General features: G+C 41.1%; 1 protein-coding gene across 1 annotated transcript in view; it reads right to left on the reverse strand.

Moving 5' to 3' along the window:
- Positions 1-23,804, reverse strand: part of DUSP16 (dual specificity phosphatase 16) — a 31,272-nt gene that overhangs the window by 1,533 nt on the left and 5,935 nt on the right. Inside the window, exons 3-5 of the mRNA XM_009491542.1 lie at positions 12,899-13,062; positions 4,308-4,467; positions 3,490-3,613 (exon numbers count right to left, since the gene is read on the reverse strand). Coding sequence (XP_009489817.1) covers positions 3,490-3,613; positions 4,308-4,467; positions 12,899-13,062 — 448 coding nt within the window. The remainder of the gene's footprint in view (positions 1-3,489; positions 3,614-4,307; positions 4,468-12,898; positions 13,063-23,804) is intronic.

The raw sequence follows: 23,804 nt of genomic DNA on the forward strand, positions 1-23,804 counted from the left end.
ATCATTTAGGTTGGAAAAGACCTTGAAGATCATCCAGTACAACCATTAACCAACACTACCAAGTCCACACTAAACCAATCAAGGGTAGACTAGACTAAACCATGTCCCGAAGTGCCACATCTACCTGTTTTTTGAACACCTCCAGGGATGGTGACTCCACCACCTCTCTGGGCAGCCTGTTCCAATGCTTGAAATTTCATTTCACCAGTGGGATCTCTGCTACCTCGGTTTTTGACCAGAGGTAAGAGCTCCTCAAGTTCTGCATGAAAAGCATGAGAGCTCCAGCCAGGAGACCTTAGCCTCCCCTGCACTGCAGAAAGCAGACCACCTTCCCCACTGCTCAAAGGGACGAAACCCCGCAGTCCTTTCACCTCTCTCATGCCGCTGTTACTGCAGTGAGTGCTTCCTACCCTGCTTATCTTTGTCAGGCAAGACAAAGTGCTCTGATATATGCTGACCTTATACAGCAAATGCCGGTGATTTCTACCATACATTGGTATTGACCGCTGATAATGATCATCAAAAAGAAAAACAGAAAGGAGCAAATGCAGCATTAAAACAAAAACGTTCTCTCCAGCTCTGTAGGTGTTCAGCAGTAAGGGCAACAGTATTGCCAAATCACTGGAAAAGTTAACCTATTTTCGAGTCCGGTAGGAAGCAGCCCGACTCACATACACGTGCCAGTCTAAGCATGCACTTACATATTCAGTTGAATATGGACAAGGTGCAATGCATACTTAAAATGTTTTCCTGAACCAGGACTCTAAGTGTATGAAAGACTTAAGTATTAGAAGTCATGTCATATACTTCAAAGTTAAATACAAAAGCAGTACGGCCTACCTGTCTGATTTGCGATATAGCTAAATAAGTACTCTTCGCTTTTTACAGGCTGTAAAACAGAAAGCTGCCCAAACCCTTCCTCTTTTTTTTTTTTTTTAAACCATTCCTGGAACTATGAAGGTACCAGATGACAAGGGAATTAATGAGGAAAGAAACCTTGAAGAGCCAAACACACATATAATGTATCACTGGGAAAATTAAGTATTATTAAAAGCAAAAAAATTATCTCTGGGGCTGTGTACGGAAGGTGAGCGTCCAGTCATTAAAAACAGCATGAAAAAATTTGAAGGTGTACTTGTGCATATATGTATACACTAGCACAAATGCAACCAAGCACATGAAAAATACCAAACAAAACTTGCTTTTTTTTTTTTTTTTAAAGTTGCCAAAAACCAAATAATAGTATGAATAGTCGAGCCGACATGATGACCTGGAAGATCAGCTTGTGTGAAGTGATAGTGGAAACTTCCACCATGAAGTGCCATCACTGCCAAATGGAGAAAAAATAGTTAAGTCACCTCAGAAGAGATTCTTTAGGTCAATCTAGCACTGAACTGGAGGGCTTTTATTCCAGTGTAAGCAATTCGCTCACAAGAATTGATAAAGTCTTCATTCATTCTTTTCCAGTCAAAGCTAGTTGTACTTGTTATTGGATTTACTATTTAAAGCAAGATCCTTCTGGTCAACACTGCCGTTTCTGGCCTGTGTTCTGGAAGCCTCTCCCTTCCACTTTCTCCTTGTCTCACCCCAAAATATTGGGCAGTCCTAAATGTAAAACTAGCTTTTTAAAAAATGACAAGCTAGTTCAAGAAAGTCTGACGGATCCCTCCAACAAGTTTTAAGGCTTTGCAAACTTTTTCATTTCAAAATGCACACTCTTTTTTCCAATTGGAAAATATGTATAACATTTAATTTTGATGTTTGTTTCCCTTGTATCATCCATTATACAAAAGAAAAGATTAAAACCGTTTATTTCCTCAGATCTTGCACTTCAAGTAACAGTGTCACCTTTTTATTTTTGTAACAGCGTCAGACAAGCATTTTATCTAATGACTTCCATTAACTCAGAGAAAAGTATTGTTCTTTCAAGCTTTGCCAACAAGAGACCCCAAACCAATGAGTGAAACGTGCTGCAGGCTGTTCTCACTAAGCCATATCAAAGGAAATACAGCAAAATATAATCTATATTTCACAGCAGTTGTTCAGTATTAACAGTGCAAAGAAAAAAGGCCTAGGATGATTAATCCTTCACTCAGTTGACACTTCTAGTTAAGAAACAAACTAGAATTTAAGGCAGAGATTTCACAGAGGAATTTAGAAGCAGCACTTTAGAAGTCCCCTGAAGCATGTGCATCTTAACAGTGTTGAGTACTTGACAGCTTAACCTCCAGACCACTACAGCCTGAGCCCAGACAGGTTTTTTTAGTGAATCAAGCTCATACCTTGCACAGTATCCATCCACATCCACTAATTCATCCATATTATCTATACATGTAACTTTTGTCTACGCCTCTTAACCAAACCTGTTTCCCCCTACGTGTTGAAATTACTGTTCAACACCAAACTGTCAGCAGGCTCTAGTAAGAAACCATGGAAAATTTCTAAAGACCATGGGATGGTTGTAGTTCAGGCACCTCTTACATGCACTTTTTTCACTGCATACATAATCACGTTCATCAGCTTAAAAGAAAATGCCCCATGGCAATCACTCGCCACAAAGGAATATCAAATGTTCATCTTTCTGTCCTCATCAGTGTTTTAGAGATAGTAGTAGCAAACACAGTAGCGATTCGGAAGGTACTCTTCTCCACCTGCTCCAGCGCAATTGTTCAAATTGCTTCTGCACCACGCACGCTACAGCGATGCGTCAGCTGTGCCAGCTAGCATATAAAGCCCATCAAAAAGAAAACAATAATTTTCAACAAAGGAGGTTGTTAAATGAAATAGGGAAGTCATGGTAAATGCAACCAAGCCACCTGGAATCTAGTAAAGTGTTCACAATCCAAGTACAGAAACATGGGATTTGAAAGGTTAAAAAAGGGGGGGTGTGGGAGGGTGGTCCCACAAAAATTCCCTGATGCCACAAAGAGCCAACACTTCAAAATACTTTCCACTTGAGTTTAATAGCAACAAAGAAGCTTTCTTAATTCCTAGACATTTCACCTGCGGCAGTTCTTTGAGAGCATTACCAAATACCAAACTGAAGTCAAGAGCTCCAGCCTAGCATCTGTCGTAAGCGTGATTATAAATAATCTCAGTTCTCTTTCTTTAACCCTGTCCATTCCATTCTCTCTCTGACTTACAAGGTATTGTTGTATTCGTGCTATAGCTGTGTGCGTGTATGCATGTACATACACACACATTTAATAATAAGCAGTTTAAATTCCAAGTATTTGCCTACTCAGAGCAAAGACCAACATCAGCATTTTGCAGGTGGGGAATTAGTATTAGGTGTGTGATGTCTACGCAACACCACTGATTTGTTTATGGAGGAAGTCTACATTTAAAATAGGAGTGTGCAGAGGCCAGTGAACTACCGGATAAAGTAAGATGTCTGCTTCTACCCTTGGTCATATAACCTTTTATTCTTCACCTTAAAAACAAGCCAACAGGCACAAGAATTAACACGAAGGGAAATTTTCTCCTTACCTGTAAGCTTCGTCTAAGGACATATCCATTCTCTTCATGATATATGCAATAGCGATTGTGGCGGAGCGAGATATTCCAGCTAAACAGTGCACTAACACTCGGCCATTTGATGCTTTTGCTTTTTCTGCATAGCAAAGAAATTGGCAAGTGTCACACTCAACAGCATTATACCACGATAAAAAGTTTGCAAAGAAAGCAATGTTATTTAAAATTGTTCAAAACTTCCAAATTAATGGCTAATTGCAAATCTCATGGAAGCTTTAAACAAAAATCACTTATTTTCTCTAGCACTGTATAGCATTGAGTATAGAAAAAGCATGTGACTACACACAGGAAATATACTGCAGTTACAGCATACCGCATTTTAATGTGCACATAAACAACCCTATTTAGATGTCTGGGAAAGGTGATTGTTTCTAATTTTATGTGCAAGTAAAAAGTAAGCATTCATGATGGAACAATTTGGCCAGCTCAAATTTGGCTAGCTCACTTCTCAAAGCTAAAGACAGGATCTGTATGTCCGATTGTCTAATTCGCTCTCTACAGGCGTGTATCAGGCATCTGCTAGGTTGCCAGAAAGCAGAGTTGTGCTCTTAAAAAGTGTCTTTGTTCCGTAAGTGCTGGAACACGCAGTGGCAGAATCTCCCTACGTTATTTTGCTTCTGTGCTCCTAAAGCGATGGTGATCATGTACATAGATCCTTAGGGTATTTTCATACCACCCAGAAGGCATTCAGGTCTTCTCCAGCCAAACCAGCAAGGCAGACACACAAAAGAATCCAGAAACTGTTCTAGAGAGAATTCAAATTTTCTTCTCACCTATAAAATCAACTGATTTATCCAACCAAGGCAAAATTTTCTCACAAAAGCTGTCATTCACAGGCACTCTCAGGAAATGGGATTCTGGAATAAAATCAGGCTTTGGACAAGTATTGCTGGCATTTAGGACGTAGCCAATATCATTCTGCTGCATCAGCTCCTAGGAAAGAGAGAAAGATTAAGCCTAGAGAAGTCAAATGGTACCTTTGGCATGTTACAAAGAAACTATGAACCCAAAGCACATCATAAAGCTAAAACCCAAACTGGAATTCATGTTGGAATTGCTCTAGCTTTACTAGGGGCATTCTTTTTTGAAAAAAAGAATTCCTCAGCTTGTAATTCTTCAAACAACTTTAGCGACACATCCAGTGTGTCCAAATAACGTATGGACTGCAAAGCCCACACAAACAAAGTTAACAACAGAAATAATGGTAGAATACCTTCTGCTACTCTGAAGCATCACTTCCAAGAGAATGAATATTTTGCCTTTTGGTTTAAATTCCCACTTTGCAAGCTGACAGCATAACCAAGCAGTTTCCACATGTAGTTTGCTGACTTGAATACACGTTTTCTGGATCACGTATCTAAGACTGAGGTTGCCCCATCACGGATACTGGTGAGAAATGCGAAATGAAACCAATGCCTCCTGCAGTCACCTCTTAAAGCGTCCGGGACTTCCTTGTTTCTAAGGCAACGTGTAAAACTCACTCAAAACCTTGAGAGAAAGAGCTGAGTAAGAGCTGAAGACCTTGAATTAGACCATTTTCACACAGCACTAACTGCAGCTTTACAGGAGTTCCGCTTTGTGGGTTACGATTTAGTTGCTCGTATTTCAGTTGTCAGTCTTCACTCCTCTTGCACCTCAGAGATTATCGCAGCAACAAGCAAAGAGATTCAAAGTATAAGAGTCAACTGGGCTTTTTAAATAAGTCAATTTTCATGATTGCAAATTAAGAGACACCTCTTTTCGGCACCTTGCCATACTCTTTGTATTGAGAGTTGTGCAAAGTGGTGTCTGATGCAGTAGGTACCTTAGTGCCAAAACATGTGAAACAAGTACTAGAAAACTAGAGATGGCTCAACCAAAACCATCCAGTCTCCTGCAAGTAAGCATCTTGACACAGAAAAGCAGTTAGGCAGGTTGGAGTAATACTGATCGAACAACTTTTCTGGTTCAGATATGATTTGGCAGTAAGTGACATGCAATACTATGCTTGGACAGTAGTTACACTGAATACAAACATTGGGGAGCTTTTGGCCAGATTTCTATGGAAACTAATGTACGAAACTAAACTGAAACAGAAAAAAAGCCAACCCCCACCCCCACCCCCCCGATTTTAATCCTGTTGCTTTTATAGCAATGATATAAAAAGGAAAAGTTATGTCAATCCATGGGAGCAGTGGCAAGAAAGAATTCTTACGCTGCAGATTTCAGCTGGAGGACTACCAGTATGAAAATACAGTCGTGAAGACAAATGATCGCTTCTTCCCCATATGTATTTTTTTCTGCATGTGTAAAGACGTTTTGGTGAAGAGAAACAGGGATATGGGCTAGTTAGCTGAAGAGCCAGAACTCTATATTGTTCAAATCAGAACAGTTTAAATAATGTGTGATATTTAGTATACAGGTACACCACATGTATGTTATAGTGCGTATATAGAAGGGATGACTACTCACACACACACACATATATGCATGCACAAATTAAATGTTCAGTGAGAACAAAGGACTGCAGAGGAGAAGGGAATCTACCTCAGTCATTTACAGAAGCAAGTGTATACAACTGCTACTGGCTGCATTTTAAACAGGGAATTTACATGAATCTCTGCTAGCGAGCTGAATTTTGTTGCCTGGAGCAAAATGAGCAGCTCCTCCAAACCTTCATCCAAAGTCCCTCACAAAAGCACATTCAGAGGTGCATGAAGGTGTGGGCACCTTAAACTAATGAACATAACATTATATCATAAAATTACCCATTCAAGGGGAACAGGAGATGACCAGTTACTTGCAAAGCAAATCACCAGAAATATAATTTGCAACAATGGTAAATAGAGAAAGGAAAGAGAAAAAGAAAAGAGAGAAAAAGAAAAGAGAAAAAAGGCTGGATGTGTCAAAATAAGTTCTCAGCCTTACTGCCTCTTACCCTGCTAGTTTCCTACATCACGCTCCCAGTAAAGCTCAGCTTCTCAAACTGGAATTTGTTGTCATTGATGTCACTGATTTCCCCCCCTCTCCCTTCCTTCCTATCTCCTCACCTGAACCAGCAAGCTCCCTTCAGCCCCGCATGCCTTTCACAGCTGACTCCGTTGCACTTTCCTATTTAGCTCTCACACACCGATACACCTAAAAGTTTAAAAGCAGGAGCACTGTAAGGAAGTACGGGAATATTTGGAATTATCCAGAGAGGGAGGGTATTGGGAATGGGGTCTCGGCATAGAGGACTAACTACTGCTAGACCTGCGGTATCTTCCGTGTGCAAGGGAGACCCCCCCAATCCCCAGCATCTCTGCCTCGCTGTCCTGGGCTACACAGCTTTCCTCTTGTAGGATCCCAAGCTCTTCAGCATCAACTTCCATAAAGTAAGTACTGCTTTAGATGTCTACGTTGAAACATTGCCCCCAAACCGGCTCACCGAGAGCTGCATTTGTCTCACTTTTGTTCATCTATGAAACTCTTTCCAGACTGCTAGATATAAGGGAGACAGCACGATTAACTTCAACCAAATGTCCTCTTCTGTTCTTGCAAATTATTCCTATGGAGAACATGCCTCACGCCTACTGTTGTTCGTGCTTGAAGGTCAGCAAGGAACAACTGGAACAGCGGTACAAAAGTACATGCAGAGCCATGAACATTGTCATGTATAAAGGAGGGAGGCGATGAAGGTATCGCTAACAAATGCACTGCTATGATGCATGTTTGTTCAGAGTATAGCTAAGGGGAGGCTGATGAATTTAGAAGAAGAACGGAAAGCCTTATTATTTCTTTTAAAGCATGAGCACTGGTGGGCCGCATAGTCCAGCCATCATGATTCCACAGTTATGCAAGGTTTGTGATGTGGAATTGATTATTCAAACGGGAACGAGAAGGCTGCAGATGCCAAGTCTGAAATCTCTGAGCCAAAAAAACACCAAAAAAATGTGTTAGTGCTTGTCGTTGAGACTAAGGCTAAAGAAAGAAGTTATGCTTCCTTCTGTTCTAAAGTATCAATCATTCCCTGTGCAACACTCTCCAATATAATAACCATAACAGTGCCTTCATTGTAAGGCACCCAAGAGGAAGAAGTGAATTAGGATGGGAGGAAGATCCAGAAATCCTAATACTAACAACTTTGTGAAAAGAAGGTAAATGCTCTTTTGTCAGCTTATTTATATTTTATGACTTGTTTAATCTGAAAATTAATGGCACCCTAAAATGTTATTTTGTTCCAGGAAATAAAATCCAGGTCTGGAAGAAAAGAAAGAGAATAGTTATGTAAGTTGCAAAGCAGAAAGTTTTACAGTTTAAATACTGGTAGAAAACATGAGATGTAAGTAGGAGGTTCGTTCAGGCCTTCAACCACAACATAGATTTTTTTTTTCTGTTATACTAACTTCCTTTAAGAAAACTGTCACTCCCGTCCTGTATAGGTTAGAATTTAGTTTGTCTTTTTTTCCCAAAGATCAACAAAGATCTCCTGTCAAAATATGTATCCTCTCGGTGATGCCACTAATATAACACACTGGGACCCAAAAACTGAAATTAACTTTTCTGTTAGCCAGAGTGAAATAAAGTAGTTAATCATGAAAAAAGTCCGCATTTTGTAAATATGTGCATTTAGGTAAAGTAGCAGCACTGATCACCAAATTACTAAAGAACACATGGAAATGCCAGGTCAGAACTTTTATGCAATTTTTAGTATTTCAACCCTGCAAAAAAGTATTATGAACATTTTCAGAATCAAGCATTTAGAAAGAAATCTGTAAAGTAAAAATACAAAGAAACGCCTAAGACTTTTCTGAAGTAATCATTAATTTTGCTAAAGGACACAAACCAAGCATCTGTGTTTGCATACCTTCCATAAATAAAGTGTTATCAGCAGAGGTATTAATGGCAAATAACGTTAGTATTCTTAAAAGGCCATGAATATAGATTGCCCTGCAACAAGACAAGCATTTCCCTACCCCTGCACTCAGAGATAAGCTTATAAAGATCCTGAAAAGATAAGCTCATCTTGATAAAACATGCTGAAAATTCACATCTTTAAATCATCAGGTTGAACAGCAGTGCAGATTCAGAGTTCTTTTTGCAGATATTTGAGACATTTAAATTTCAGAGAAATGAGTATGCCTGGTAAATGAAAGGAATCGGGGAACTCACAGATAGCATTTGAAGGCAAAAATAAGGTCAATGTATACAACTACATCTTAATAGTCTGGGGAATCTTACTAGAATTTTTCAGAAAATTATTTTTAAAAAATCTGGACTTGAATAAAAAAATCCTATTCTAATCTTAACAGAAGGCTGACTCCTTGTCTCCAGTAGCCAACAAACCAGCAAGACCATTAAACCAGAGCATGCATACGTAACCACTTAGCAACCCCTAGACTGTCCTAACAGAGAAAAAAAAAACTTTGCTACTTATCCCTGGTTTTTGTTTCTCACCCTCCTCTTTTGAACGTTCTTCACTTCCCAGGTTTCTTAACCATGTACCAATATTTCTGGGCACTCACTGTAGCAAGAGACATCCTCCTTGCTCTCCCCCAATACCCCTGCATAGGATCCAGGCCTCCCCAGAAGCAAAGCAAGCAGCAGAGATCTGCCAGTCATGTTTCTAGCATGCTGGTCTCTAGCTACCGCTAACTTTGAGTTGAATCAAGAAACTGATTAAACCCAGGAAACCAGGAGCTGCCAATAGTTGGGAAAATGAAGAGGCAGAAATCTTAATTTGTTCCCACAGCTTCTTTAGGTTAGAAAAGGTACCAATATTAAATATGGAAGCCATTTCAGATTTTCCACAGGCAGTCACCAAAACTGAAGAGGTAAGATAAGCTACCAAGACACTAAGGTCTACTTCCATGCAGCAAATAAGTGACATGCTCAGAATAAAGCATTGCCTACTTTCGTCAAAGTTAGAGGAAAAAGGTATAAGCAACAAGCAGATCTGAAATCAGAGGATGTGTATTTGTCCTAAAATGGGTAAGAAACCTAAGAGGTACCTTAGTCATCTATGAAAGAACTTCCATAACATTGACTGTCAAGGATAACACCAGGCAGTAAGAACTTACTGAACTTTCTGTGGCTTGTATGCTGTTGTTTTTGTGGTTCTCCATTAAAAAAACAAAACAAAACAAACAAAAAAAACCCCAAACAAACAAAAAAAAACCCCACCACCACCAAAACACAGCAATCCTTGATCATGAATATGTGAGGAAATACATATCTGACAAACTCCTGGGGGTCCTACATTAATTCTGAAGTATCTGCAGCTGCAGTGCTTCCTGATGTCTGATGGACACATGCCAAAATAATATCAAGATTGTAGATTAATAGGCAAGAGAGCCACCACCAGGTCTAAACTCTTCCTGTTGTGGTGGGTTGACCTTGGCTGGATGCCAGGTGCCCACCAAGCCACGCTATCATGTCCCCTCCTCAACTGGACAGGGGCAGAAAAATACAACAAAAGGCTCGTGGGTCGAGATAAGGACAAGGAGATTGCTAACCAATGATCATCATGGGCAAAACAGACTTGACTTGAGGAAATTAATTTGATTTATTACCAATCAAATCAGAGTAGGATAACAAGAAATAAAACCAAATCTTAAAACACCTTCCCCCCACCCCTCCCTTCTTCCTGGGCTCAATTTCACTCCTGATTTTCTCTGCCTCCTCCCCTAGAGCGGTGCAGGGGAACAGGGAAGGGGGGTTGCGGTCAGTTCATCACACGTTGTCTCTGCCACTCCTTCCTCCTCAAGGGGAGGACTCCTCACACTCTTCCCCTGCCCCAGCATGGGTCCCTCACATGGGAGACAGCCCTCCACGAACTTCTCCAACATGAGTGCTTCCCATGGGCTGCAGTTCTTCAAGAACTGCTCCGGCGTGGGTCCCTTCCATGAGGTGCAGTCCTTCAGGAGCAGACTGCTCCAGCGTAGGTCCCCCATGGGTCACAAGTCCTGCCAGCAAACCTGCTCCAGCGTGGGCTCCTCTCTCTCCACGGGTCCACAGGTCCTGCCAGGAGCCTGCTCCAGTGTGGGCTTCCCACGGGGTCACGGCCCCCTCTGGGCACATCCACCTGCTCCAGCGTGGGGTCCTCCCCAGGCTACAGGTGGATCTCTGCTCCCCTGTGGGCCTCCATGGGCTGCAGGAGCACAGCCTGCCTCACCATGGGCTTCACCACGGGCTGCAGGGGAATCTCTGCTCCGGCACCTGGAGCACCTCCTGCCCCTCCTTCTTCACTGACCTTGGTGTCTGCAGGGTTGTTCCTCTCACATATTCTCACTCCCCTCTCCGGCTGCAACTGGTGTTGCACAGTAACTTTTTCCCTTTCTTAAATATGTTACCCCAGAGGTGCTACCACCATTGCTGATAGGCTCACCTTTGGCCAGTGGCAGGTCTGTCTTGGAGCTGGCTGGCATTGGCTCTGTTGGACATGGGAGAAGCTTCTAGGAGCTTCTCACAGAAGCCACCCCTGTAGCCCCCCTCCACCCCCGCCAAAACCTTGCCATGCAAACCAAATACACCTGTAGACAGCTCTGCCACACTCAGGGCTCACCAGTAGTAGTTGTGGTTTTAGCCTCCTCCAGCCCTATAATGAAATTCCTGACCACTGCTACCACTTGGATTCCTTTCCTGGTGAGGCGCACACACTGTGCCTGTGCCCAACACCTATTCATAGCCACCGATTTACTGCCAAGGAAAGGGAACAGCCTCTTTCATCCCTCTGGGATTATTCACTAAAGAGCCACAGTGCTGGAGTTCCAGTCACATCCCAAACGAAATAGCACATCCCCAGCCCTGGAGGAGAACGAGGAGAACAAGTTACCCCCTCACTCCCACTGTGACCTAGGATAGCACTTGCCATTCACACATTGAAACAAAGAGCATAAAAGCATCTTTCTAATACCGTACCATTTAAAGCAAGGAAATTTTTTTTTTTTTTTAATTACTTAGTTCCTGCTGTCTTTTGTCTGGGGACCACAAATTACTTTTGTGGTAGGAAAAGTAATAAGCTGCTTTGACATCCATCACAAGTGAATCAAGTTTGAATTGCTGACTTGCTGCCTGGCAATAAAGACACGGAAGATTTTAAAGGACAAAGTAAATACAATGACTGCTGACTACCCTCCGTACAAAGATTTTTCCTGTGTGCTCTATTAAAGCACAGTTACCTTCTACATGATTGCTTGCCTCTCAGAAATCCCCTTATAACAATTGTGAAACATCCAAAAATAGCCTATTAATGGCCAGACTGGGATGGAACGAAAAGTAGAAAAAACCAGCGAAAATTATGATAATGGTGCAAGTATATGAATTTGATCCAGTTACAGGACATTATTAGGATAGTTCCTGTCTTAAGCTTTATACATGCATAAAAACCATACACATAAGCCTTGCACATAATTAAGGCAATATGTTAGGGTGAAGCACTCCTCCCCTCTCCCCCATCCATGTATTTAATGACAGCTCATGAAGGCTGTTGGAGATTGAACTAATAAATAGGACTGCCAGATAACATGGGAGGCAAGAGGACGCATGCAGCAGCAGTAATAATTCCCTTGTGAAGGCAGCCAGGATGTAGACTGTAAGCAGTATGAGCTGGTCTCCTCATGGAGACAAACATCTGTGGATATATATAGGAATACAGATCTGTAGCCATTTGAGACAAACTCTTCTAGACATCTGATAGTCCAGCACCCTGCAAGTGCTATATTTGATGACTTTGCTGACTGTTTTAAGTATACCAAAATGTCCTGGGCTATTCTTTAGGAACAGAAATTATTAAATGCATATGTTTAAATGCACATGTATTTAGAAACAGTAAAAGTTTCTTAGTGCAGTGCTACCATAAAAACTCATTTTAAGTGACCCCACTGATTGTCCAGGTCTGAACATTTTATTAGGTGTACAAAGATTTGTTTGCAGTAGTCCCTCACTATACAATTCATGGTATTTAAGTGTTATTTTTTCCAGCACTTGAAGGAAATACTAAAAACCAGACAATCTTCCTTTGTCCTACTGTAACCATTAATATATTACCATCCAGAACTTGTCAAAACAAACCAGTCAGAGCTATAAACAAGAAACTACCTCACTAGCTATAATGGCAGATTTGAGAGTTTGCTGTTGGTTGATAGGTTACTGAGGAAGATACCGTATCATCTTCTCTGAGATAAAGGAGAGAGGAAACCAAGTTTCATATTACATGACACGTGGATTAATTATATGGTCATTAGTTCTCACATAGCTTTCCATGGCTTATGCACAGACAGCCATTATCTGTATCTACTTGAGATGTTTTATAGCTGTAATGATGCAGTATGGTAGAAGCATGGACAAAGACACATGGAGTTTATACACTCATCCATGTAAACAACATGACACTCGGAATGCTCACCTTGTTGAGGACATCCCGCTGACACCCAAGGTAGAGATGAGGCAGGATTCTGGTTGGGCCAATGTTGGAGACGGGTAGGCAGGGTTGAGAAATGCAAGTAGGGACAAGCGTGGATTTTCCTTCACAGAGACCGGGGAAAGAGCTGGAGAACTCAGCAAATCCACCTGGAAGAAGAACATTATATATTTAATTTACATGCACTGTTGTAGGCATCGGTACCTGTACCAATTCTCAGAAAGCAGCATTTGTTGCATGAGATGGGGAGGTGCTAAGGGGCAGCAGGAAAGCCTTAACAGAGGAACCGTACGTGTGCCTCTTCCAGAGGTACCATGACTGTGCAGAACCATCCATCAGCAGGCAAAGCCTGGCTGTGTATTCCCACTCTGCCTGGAACGTTTACTTCCCTCTCTCACTCCATTCCTCAGAAGTTTTCGATGCTTCTTCCCATTCTTAATGATATGTGGAAACAAGACTTTAAAAAACCAGCCACAACACCCACCACACCAAAAGCTCTCACACCTTTTCCTCTCTGCCCCAGCAAGCTGTTTTCTAAACACCTCCTTCTGTATTAGATCTATAATTAGACTTCATTAAGAAAAAGTCATGTTTACTCACCTTGGTAAAAGCATCAATATGAGGTTATTAATGTTTGCTTTTAAAATCTGACATTCTTATTTTCTATGCTGCTCCATAATTAATATATTTCATCCAACACACCGGAAGAGGTTGCATCTTTCAAAACCACACCAAGCCAAGGTCTCTCTATCTCAAGTGGGGGAGGCAAGGCAGAGGGGGGACTACAGGGGAAGACTTCACCCAGCCATGGACTCCCCTAGCAAATCACCACAAGTCTTTACTCCCTTTACTGCTAGCTGGTTCTTCATCTGCACCAGTTATTAGGCCCTATCCACATTATGGCTCCAAAACATTTTCATTACCATTTCCCGCCACTGCATTAAACCATTCGGGAAAACTAGAGTGCAATGACTGATAACACATTTAAGACCACCTAAAATCCCAGTGACCATCAAAAATGCTCCTAGGCTGTTTCACCATCAGCATGGCACAGCTGCTATAGAACATGAAGGCAACAAAAAGCGAGGCTGAGACTGCTCTAGACACAAATACATACAATGCAGCTCAAGCTCCATTTCTTTTTCTTGCTCAGCTAGTTCCTGGCTTCCCTCCCATCACAAGGGCTGCATTATAAATCTGTGCTACCAACTGTGGTCCAATTGGCCTTACCCACAAGTTAGAAAACAAAACTGAAGAAACCTGCAGCAACAAACTTATACTTCGACTAAACATGTCCTCACAAAAGCTAGCTAGCTTTTTCCAAGCCTAGCTAAACCCCAAGCTCAGCTCATTCTCATATGTCATCTTCACAAACTAGTCTGAAGAACCGGAGGGAGTTGCTTAAGTCAGTATGTTATAGGCTTTTTTGACTGTTTTCACCATTTAACAGCCAACCAGTAAGGGTGAAAGGCGCAAACCATAGTGAAAGTCCCCTTTTTGAGGAAAGCTATTTCCTCACATTAAAGCAGAGAGACAGGTGGAATTTTAAGTGACGGAAGAGTAATTATAACCTGTTCAGAACAAGGCACCTTTTTATCATCAAGGAAGTATTAACGTGCTAAAGTTACCAAATGTTATGTTCACTATTATTACGGTTTGAGGACGTGAATCAAAATTATTCAGGAATAAGATAATGTACTGTTTTGTCAAGGCTTGCATTACCATTGCCTGAATTATGCCTATTCTTTGGATTTAAAGATCTGTATCTTTAGTAAATGTAGAAAAATACCAAGGTAATAGCCATATGTGTAACAGCCCATTTTATCTAGTAAACAGAAAAGCCAGCAAGCAGATTGCAGAACAAGAGTTTTATGAACAGCAATTCCTGTTCAGTCTCCTGACTTACCAAAAAGAAAAAAAAAAAGTGTGGGATGGGCAGGGGGGATGCTAAGCTAAGGCACTGCCCATCACAGAGCCATACCCCTAAACTGAAGGACCTAGGCTAGGGACACAGTAAAGGTTTGGCTCTGACATTTTCTATTCTTATTAGCTGCGTTTCCTCCTCTTTGCTTTACAACATCCCCGTTCAGGGGCACAGATGCTGCTTGTTCAACGCATCAATCGAATGACAGAAGGAGTTTGCAAAACAATTCTCTTGTACACTTCCTTTATTTTCTTCTGTATGGCATAATGTTTTCCCCTCTGTTATAGCAAGCAATCCTTGAATTTATAAGCATTATATACCTCTCAGATTAAATTTAATGCATGATATGGTGCCCAGAAGTTCCTTGAGAGATTGGGGGAAGAAAGGGAAATCAAGTATCGGTCTTTGGTTTAATTTGCTCATTCTTTATTTCTTGGGAAGCTCCTTGGCTGCTTTCTGGAGCCTCTCTCTGACACAGCTGGAAATACAGAATTGAGTCTTCTTCCTTACAAATAAGCAGCACAAGCAAAGAAGAGATTTTACATCTGTGCTTTCTTTGTAAAACACTACATGGGTAAAGTTCAACAACAACAAAAAAAGAATTTTCCCAACTACCTACAGATTGATCTCACTTCTGCATGAACACTGCAACAAGAACTTAAGCAAGAAGTTAATATGCAAAAAACCTGAGATTTTGGGAGATGGAACCCACACTCTGTCATCATAAGTGTAAGGAGCAATTTTGTATTTTATTTTTATTCTAGGGCTCTGTCAAGGCAAACTTGAAGTGATTCAAGATTAGGTGCTTCAACAATTCCTCTGGGACATCCATCCCTCCAAAGTAATGTTTCTTCTTTCTACTTTTCTACTCATGCTTTGCTAGTAACATGTTGCTTCAGGATCTTTACAACACGAATTACAACCACAAAACTCAAATCAGATACCTCTGACATTATATTACCTATCTTTACACATACTCCCAAATAAGCTCTCCTTTCCTTTGAATATATTTTAACCTAGTATTAGTATCAGTAGTGAGCTGACTTCAAATAGCATGCAATCAGTGACTTGTTTCAAATGTCAATCTATCTTCCCTGCCATCTTCTATAACCACTGCAAAAAGTTAGTAGCTTTTCAACAAACCTGTCTTTGATTTATGGCACTCACAATAGGAAAACCACATTCTAGATCAGTGTATATTGAAAAATTGCTTTAAAAAAGCATAAACAAAACCCGTATCAACAAAACACGCTCCTGTATGCATCCTGCTAGACTACCAATTTCTTCTAGTGCAAGAAACACACCATCACGGGTCTGGAACAACAGCATCCATGCTTACAATCACTGAACTGTCATGTCATTATGAGACTAATTTCTATTCTAAGGAAATGCACTCATTACTATTTGCTTGCATCAACTTACAAAATATATCTTTTTTAAAAAATATATATAGAGATGTATTAAAAAAAAAAAAACCACCACCTAAAGATGTGTAGAAAGAAAAAGGTATTTATTTCACATGTGTCTGTTTTCTAACACAGATTACAGCCCCCATGAGTCCCCAAAGCTGAAGTCTATGCGCAGTCTACATGAGGAGCCTCTTATGAGAAAAGTGCTTTAAGCACTCAGACTACCTCTACACTTCTGTAAATGAAGCGGACCATCCTCAAAAACCAAACTTCAAACATTTAGAAAATTAATTTAGTGTACAGGTGGAAATGAAGAATAGAAAACTGAACCTTAAAGAAAGATGGGACTGGTTTAGTTTCAGATTCCATCATTTGAGGATGACGTTTGCATCAAAGGAAATTTGATCTTTAAATCTCCTTACCTACCTCAGGTGGAATAGGGCTATTGGCAGCACTGTACAGTTTGTTTTAATAAGAAAAAATACACTTTTCTTCTGGACCTAGTTTCTAAATAACACCCTTTCTCTCACCACTACTCCAGCCTCTGCAAACAATAAATCAATCACAAGAGTATGTTGAAACTGTGGGGGAAAAAAAAAATCTACAGGTCATTAACAGAGCTACTGGGTTAACAAAGTTTCACTGAAGTCTTTGATAAATGTAACTGGGCCCTAGAAATAGATGACTGACAAATAACTCCAAAGTATTCTCTCCTAAATAGCTTATAAACCGTACAGGTTTTTTGTATTCTTGATGGTGAAGTTGAGCTGAAACAACTCCCTTGACATTCAACAGGATGAAACAACTTCTTGTCTATTTGAATGTTACAGATAGAAGAAGGAGGAAATGGAGTAACTTTTATGTATTATATCTATAAAATTTTGCTTGTGTTTAAAAAGATCCCCCCCCTCCCCCCCCCTGGAGGCTTTTGAAGGTTTTCACTCTACTTTTTCTGATATCGATGAATTAAATGGAAGACTCTTCCATCACCACTCATGCAATAGTTCCATTACATCTGAAAACCTTGACGGTCAAGCAGGATAAGGCAGCACAATGCATCTCCTTCTTCAGTTTTAAATAGGCAGTTGCTTCTGTCATGACTGCACATATGTAAGTCATTATATCCTTTGGCTGGCAGCAAGTAGCTAACAGTACTCTTAAGTCCGTCTTACTTGAATAATAGGCCCTACCCAAGTTTGAAGGAAAAAATCTTTGAGGATGATGACTTCCATCATTATGGGAGCAAATTAAAGCAATGAGAGATGGAAGTGATTTCAGACTTTATCATCCAATATATTTTCTGACATGAAAGCAAAAGATATCAAAGTAGCAGTGGTAAATTGTGATGTTCAGCTGGTTGTCCCTTATGTTTCTGAGACAAAAATCAATTAATTAAAATCTGCTCTAATTTTAGATGGTCCATCAGAAGACTGCAAAGTTCTGTAACTGCCCCAGGGTAACTCAGCTCTTGCTTAGGTAGCTTGTTAAAATAAACAGACTAGGGAAATTATTTCAGTTTTAACTGAGTGGCAAGCATCCCCTGGCTGCAGCATGTCTAAAGAACAGCAGTCCTGTACCGCATTCCAGTGCTGACTTGTTCTGTTCACTTCTTGTGGCTGCGACTAACACAAGAGTTTCTACGAAACCATGTTAAGGCGCCAAAAGCTATCAGTGGTTTTGCAGCCTAAGCCCTTGTGTGTGTGGCAGACAACCCAACACCTCCTAGGTCTTTACAGTACAGCCTGCATTTCTTGCTTACAAGCCTCCACATCCATTAGCAGAAATTTGGCAAGATCCGGTAACCTACTCAATTACCCTGTTGCTATGGTTCTGCAAAGTGGTGACTACAGACCTTCCTTTAATCAAGACACTACCATTTCCTAACTATGATTATGATTGTAAAGGTATGATTGTTAAAGGAATCTCAGTATCAGAAGTTTCGGCTCGCTTCTCAGCCAACTTGGGAAACAAAATAGGGCCAAACCCAGAAGGGATGAAAAAGTTTCAACAAAATTCCACAGTAAAAGTTATTCTTTCTTATAGATTCACTGCATAAATCCTCATATAAATAAAACTCCCAACTAACTTTGCCAGCAGCAGGAAGAGAGGGAGAGAAGATGGGATCAGGTGGCAACAATGATAGCCAGAGAAATGTTACTGATTTGGGAACAGCTACCTTTCATTAAGGGAATGGAATCCATCCAGATCCTTTTGACTACTTAGCTTAACTACCATCAGAGACAAATCCTAAATTATTACAGAGGAATAACTACTGAGAACCACAAGCATTTACATCAGCTCGTCTGTGTTACGTTATATGGAAATGGACCAGGAGCATTCCACAGTGCTGCCAGTTGCGATGCCGTAGTTGCAGGGACAGTAGCTGTGTAAACCACTACGGAGGTTTGCAAGTGAAAGGCCAGTTAAGCCCTAAGGTCTTGATTTGAACAATTAATAGGGAGTTGTGAAGTGCAGATAACATTTTACTGTTTTTACCCAATACTCAGTAAAACTATTCCAGTTAAATGACACCATAATAGGATATAAAACCGGGGGGAAAATAGTAGATTTTTCCTATGTTCATTCCATGTTATGCTGGTTTCTCTTCCTCCTCCTGTCTTTATATTTCTTTCAAATGGGTCCAGCCACTCAAACAGATACTACCAATCAAAATTAGACAAGACAACTTCACAGGAAACATAATAATTCCGAATTAAAAACTAAAAGCATTTTTCTTTCCTTACAGAAGGCCAAGTACTTGTGAGACAGATTTGGCATAGGGAAGAGCAAAAAAGTTAAGCAGAAACACCAATCTACTAAAAATTCGGTTTTCAAAATGCAAGTGTTGCTCTTCATTCACATCAACACACATCTTCCTCACACAAACACAGGTTACTCAGCTTCGTCTTTAGGATACCGTGTCTGGTCCAGTGGTATTTCATCTGTTATTGAGCAGGTCAACATCTGCATCTACCCTGCACACTTCCCCCATCCACCAGCCCAGTACCCGCTTTGATCTCCTGCTCTCCACCTCCCCCAAATACCTTCCCTTTTCTGCAGGGTGCTGGGAAGAGAGGAGAATGCCATTTTCTCCTCCTACCAGCTTTCAAAGTTCACCTTGAGCAGCTCACTGATGCTTACATGACATACTACAGTAACTGGGCTGTTGGCTGGTTTTAATTACCAATGGTTATGTTAGCCAAACAGGCCTGTTTCAGTGACATCTCCCCTATCCACACATATTTAGTAAGTCTTTCCTTGGCATGCATGTTGAATATAGCACAGATGGTCCCTCATACATCCATCCTATGTCTGAACTTGCATGTATTTCTAACGTACAGAGAAATCAATCATGAGGCAATCCTAGTATCTCTTTAAAGCTGCTTTTAAAACTACTGTTGAAACAGCCAAGTCTGTAATTCCTTTCCACCCTCAAGTGTTTGCAAAGATCTGCACCAGTAGTTTTATCCTTAAGACATTACAGACATAGCTGCTCTTGCTAATCAGGCAAGTGCATACTGACAAAGTGCAGAAAGGAACAGAGACCTGACTACATTTCATAGAGAAGGCGGATTAAGGTTGGGTGTGAAATTAAAGTGCAACAGCTGACGTGCCCACAACTCTGCAGTGAAAGGGCAACATGAAAGTAGGGGACCTCCCCATTAGGTGTAACCTGCTTTTTCTATATAACTGTCCAAGCACAGACATCTACAAAAAGGAGAGCATATACAAATTCTAACAGTAGCAAACGTAACCAACAAGCTTATGCTGTGTTTGTTCTGGGAGGATTTCTTACTTATTCTTTGTAAAGGCAGCCGTGAAACACAACTTGGAATGAAAGAAAGATGAGAAAAAAGGTCTTCACGTCACATCATGTGTTTCCTATAAGCCTGTCAGCTAAAGCTCAAAAGAGAACCCCATGCAACTGCCTTTCACACCCAGAGCCTGGCAGCAAAGCTGAGGAGGAGGGGAAAAAAGATTCAGCTAGAGAAGATGTTGATAACCGAGACGAGGGTCCTGGCCACCTTCTGCAACTAATGGAGACCGACCCTAAAGACCAGAAGAGCAGCTTTCCACTTTCACACTAAACAAACATGTTTTTCAACCAAGTAATTTGAGGGGCTGTAGAAACTGAAGAATCCTATCTGCCACCAGTGCCCATCTCGTGGTGGATCCTCGGGCAGCTATTGCAGCCTGAGCTCCCAAGAGCTCTTCTTGCACAGCTGGGGCCCATGCGGCACTGCTGCTCGGTCACACCATTAAATCCACAACCAGCTCAGCTCAACGCGAAACTACTTTTCATGGGGAGACACTAATTTGAGGCTCTGCACTGTACCAGTGCTCATTTCCATAGGGCTTACAAGAACTTGATTCTTTTTTTCATTTAATTACTCCTTTTGTCAAACCTTATTGAAGCTGACCAACAAGCTTAAACATCTTTTGTGGGTGACAGCAGAGAGACAGACAACATGGCAACTCCTATGAGCTTGGCTTTCCTAAAACTTCAGGCTAAGAAAAGCCTATGAAGTGTTTTATACTACATCCCCACAGATCCAGCCGGCCCTGCAGCTCTGCGTGCTTCATGTGGGATGCCGTCTTGTGCTCTTGATGGAGAAATAAGAGCCAGTGAATGTGTCTGGTTTTCACAGGTCATGGAGTCTGCTGGAAAAGCCCAAGGACAATGCACATTGGTAAGAGAGCATACTTTGGCATTTCTCTTAAGTGCCATTCAAATCAGATGCTTCTTCTTCTCCCCATCCCCCCCACTCCGGCCTTTGGATTCTGACCGTTCGGAAAAGGCCAAAGGGAGAAATTAGCTTTCTTCAATGAATTCTTGAAAACAGACTAGAAGCAACTTCCCTCCTTTTCCCACAAGATCTAATTGTCTGCCAGTTCATCGGTGTTAACTCAGCGTCAAACACAATTATTTTAAAGCAGGGAGTGGAAACGGTCTAAGACCCAAGTGATGAGTCAAAAAACAAAGACTACATACATGTACTAGGAAAGGATTCCAAGAAGGAGACTTTGAAGCTTGTGGACTTGGCAGAAGATTCCACCACCTTCATTAAATCCAGAATTTGCATCTTCTTTAATGGCACTAATTATTCATAAATTTTATATAGCCATATACTAATAAATATTATATTGGTATCCCTTTTTAAAGGAAAAGAAGAATAAAAAAGCAGCAAAGTTTGCAACTGCCTCTACAACATAATATTTAGACCTTGTAATTTTAAGTAAGCCTTACCAAACTTTGTATTCAAAGGTATGCAGTGGAGTATATTCATGTTTAGCTTTTTTTTTTTTTCCCTCTTCTAATAGCAATTTAGAATTTGTTACTGTAAATACTGATTAGTGCCAGGCACATAACATAACATTACTGAAAACTATGCTAAAAAAAATAATCAAATTTAAACAGCACTGTAGCAAAGACAAAATATACAAAACCCGAACTTTAACATTTACTTTGCCTCCAATCAGATCAGAGGCTCTTAACAGCACTTTCACAGTCACATTCCCATTGAACATTAAAATGTTTATCTAAAAGCTGCAGTATAGATTTTTCCCTTGCCGCAAGAAAGGAAAGTTGTAAACTTTCTGACTCAAAAGTTTTATGAACCTACAATGTTTCCACTCTGTTTAAACGAGCTGCAGACCTCCACAGGCCATTACAATTCACGCATTCCAGCTCCGCTCCACAGGGATGCTTGCCATTTTCCATTACATAAGCTCAGGCTGGAGAGCCCGGTTCGGAGCGCTGCCATCCCTGCGACCGCCCTCCCCTTCCCGTCCCCTCTCATCACCCACGGGGAGTCCTTCCACCGGATTCAAGGTTTCATGGTTTGGGAAAGCTAGGGGTGTTTTTATTACGGCGGCGTTCAGAAAGTGGCCCCGTTATGCCAGGTGTTTTACAAGCACGGTAGCAAGGGAAATTCTTTGCCCTGGAGGGTTTCTGCCTTTGGTAAGACAAGGTTAATAGGCAGGTTAAGCAAACAAGGCTTGGGGGGGGCAAGAATGGGGTCAAGCCCCCTCTCCCACCCAAGTGGGATATAGAAAAGTCAGGCTAATGACAAGTAAAGAGAGCATATTGGACACTCATGTTTGCCCATTTAGCCTTTAAAGGGGGGGGGGGGGGGGGGAGAAATACCCTTGTTGTAATTTCAGTCAATTAAGTTTCACAAGCATCCAGAGGTATCCAAAACAAAAGCAAACTTAACAAGTTATTCTTGGGTTTGAGAAATGTTATGAGAGTTCCACGCTAGTGAAACTTTGCTCTCTCTCAAAAGACAGCAAGTGGATACACATATGAAAGTAATAAACCCTACTCCCATTCTTCAAGTGCTTAAAACAATCATGGCACTAAACAAATACTCAAAACTGCATTTTAAGTACAAAGGGTGGGAGGATATTTGCAGAGGACTGGCTGTAGCCAAGGGTACTACTTTTCCTAGGCTTTCGTTAAAATTGACGGAGAGGGAGGCTTTTGAACAGGATGATTAAGAGCTAAACTCCTCTCTCGCTCTCATCTCCTCCCCACGAACACTGGCCATACTCCATGGGTTACGGGACCACTTAGGGAATACTGCACTCCCTTTGCAAGACTTTTACCTCTTTCTTTAGATACTTGCTTCCAATGTCATCAACCAGTCAGAGTATCAGGAAAGCTGGCATCGTTGTGCAACTGTCCTTCCTTCTCTAAACACTAGCAGGATATTTAACAGCTTATTCTCGCTATAATTACTTCAACTTGCAGACAACTCAATTATTTTAATCGATGACCACCATTTGAAGGCGTGTTCTTCTCCTTGAGGCTCTCTGCAAAGCCTTACTTACAAGGAATGCTCAGAACTTCAGTCGGCCACAACCAAAAGTTATTAAGCTCCAAATCCAAGTGTTAAAAGGTGTGAGGGTGTTAGACAAGAATTCAACAGCACAAACCATGGCTACCTCATGCCATCTTTCGGTCCATACTGGGTATCCTCCTACTTGGCGTATGGGACTCCAGAAGCAGGGAAGAAAGCTCAGTCTTGCAGCCCTGGTTACTTCAGGAGATAGAAATGACCAGCTCTACCTATAAAAAAATATTCTTAAGATCTCCTGCTCCTCTGCCACAAGGCATGTTTTTTCTGGTGACAAAGCAGGGATACAGCACTGGGCTTTTTTTCCATCCAGCTTTGCTTTAGGCAAGTAGAGACAACACAATGGTAAGTGTACCCTAGAGATATTGGCATTTTTATACTACGATTCCTTTAAATGGGCTTCCAATTTCAAATATTTTTAAGAGAAGTACCAGCATAAACAAGACCGTAGAAGAGTTCCTGACTTGTTTCCTTCTCCTTGCATCTTCCATGCAAGTCTTCCATTTTGTACACACACTTTGTTAGGTGAGGGACAGGTCAGGGGGAAACAATGATTTGGGAAGTTTCAGCAAAAACATACCTTTTGCAACAGTCCCTGTTTTGTTTCCAGGACCTTTGCCCAATCTCACTGAACTCATTCTGTTTGCTGTTTCTTTACATACTCAGCTTATGACTTCATTCACTGTCATATGTCACCT

The sequence above is a fragment of the Pelecanus crispus genome, chromosome 1, assembly GCF_030463565.1.
Source record: "Pelecanus crispus isolate bPelCri1 chromosome 1, bPelCri1.pri, whole genome shotgun sequence".
Classification (NCBI taxonomy): Eukaryota; Metazoa; Chordata; class Aves; order Pelecaniformes; family Pelecanidae; genus Pelecanus; species Pelecanus crispus.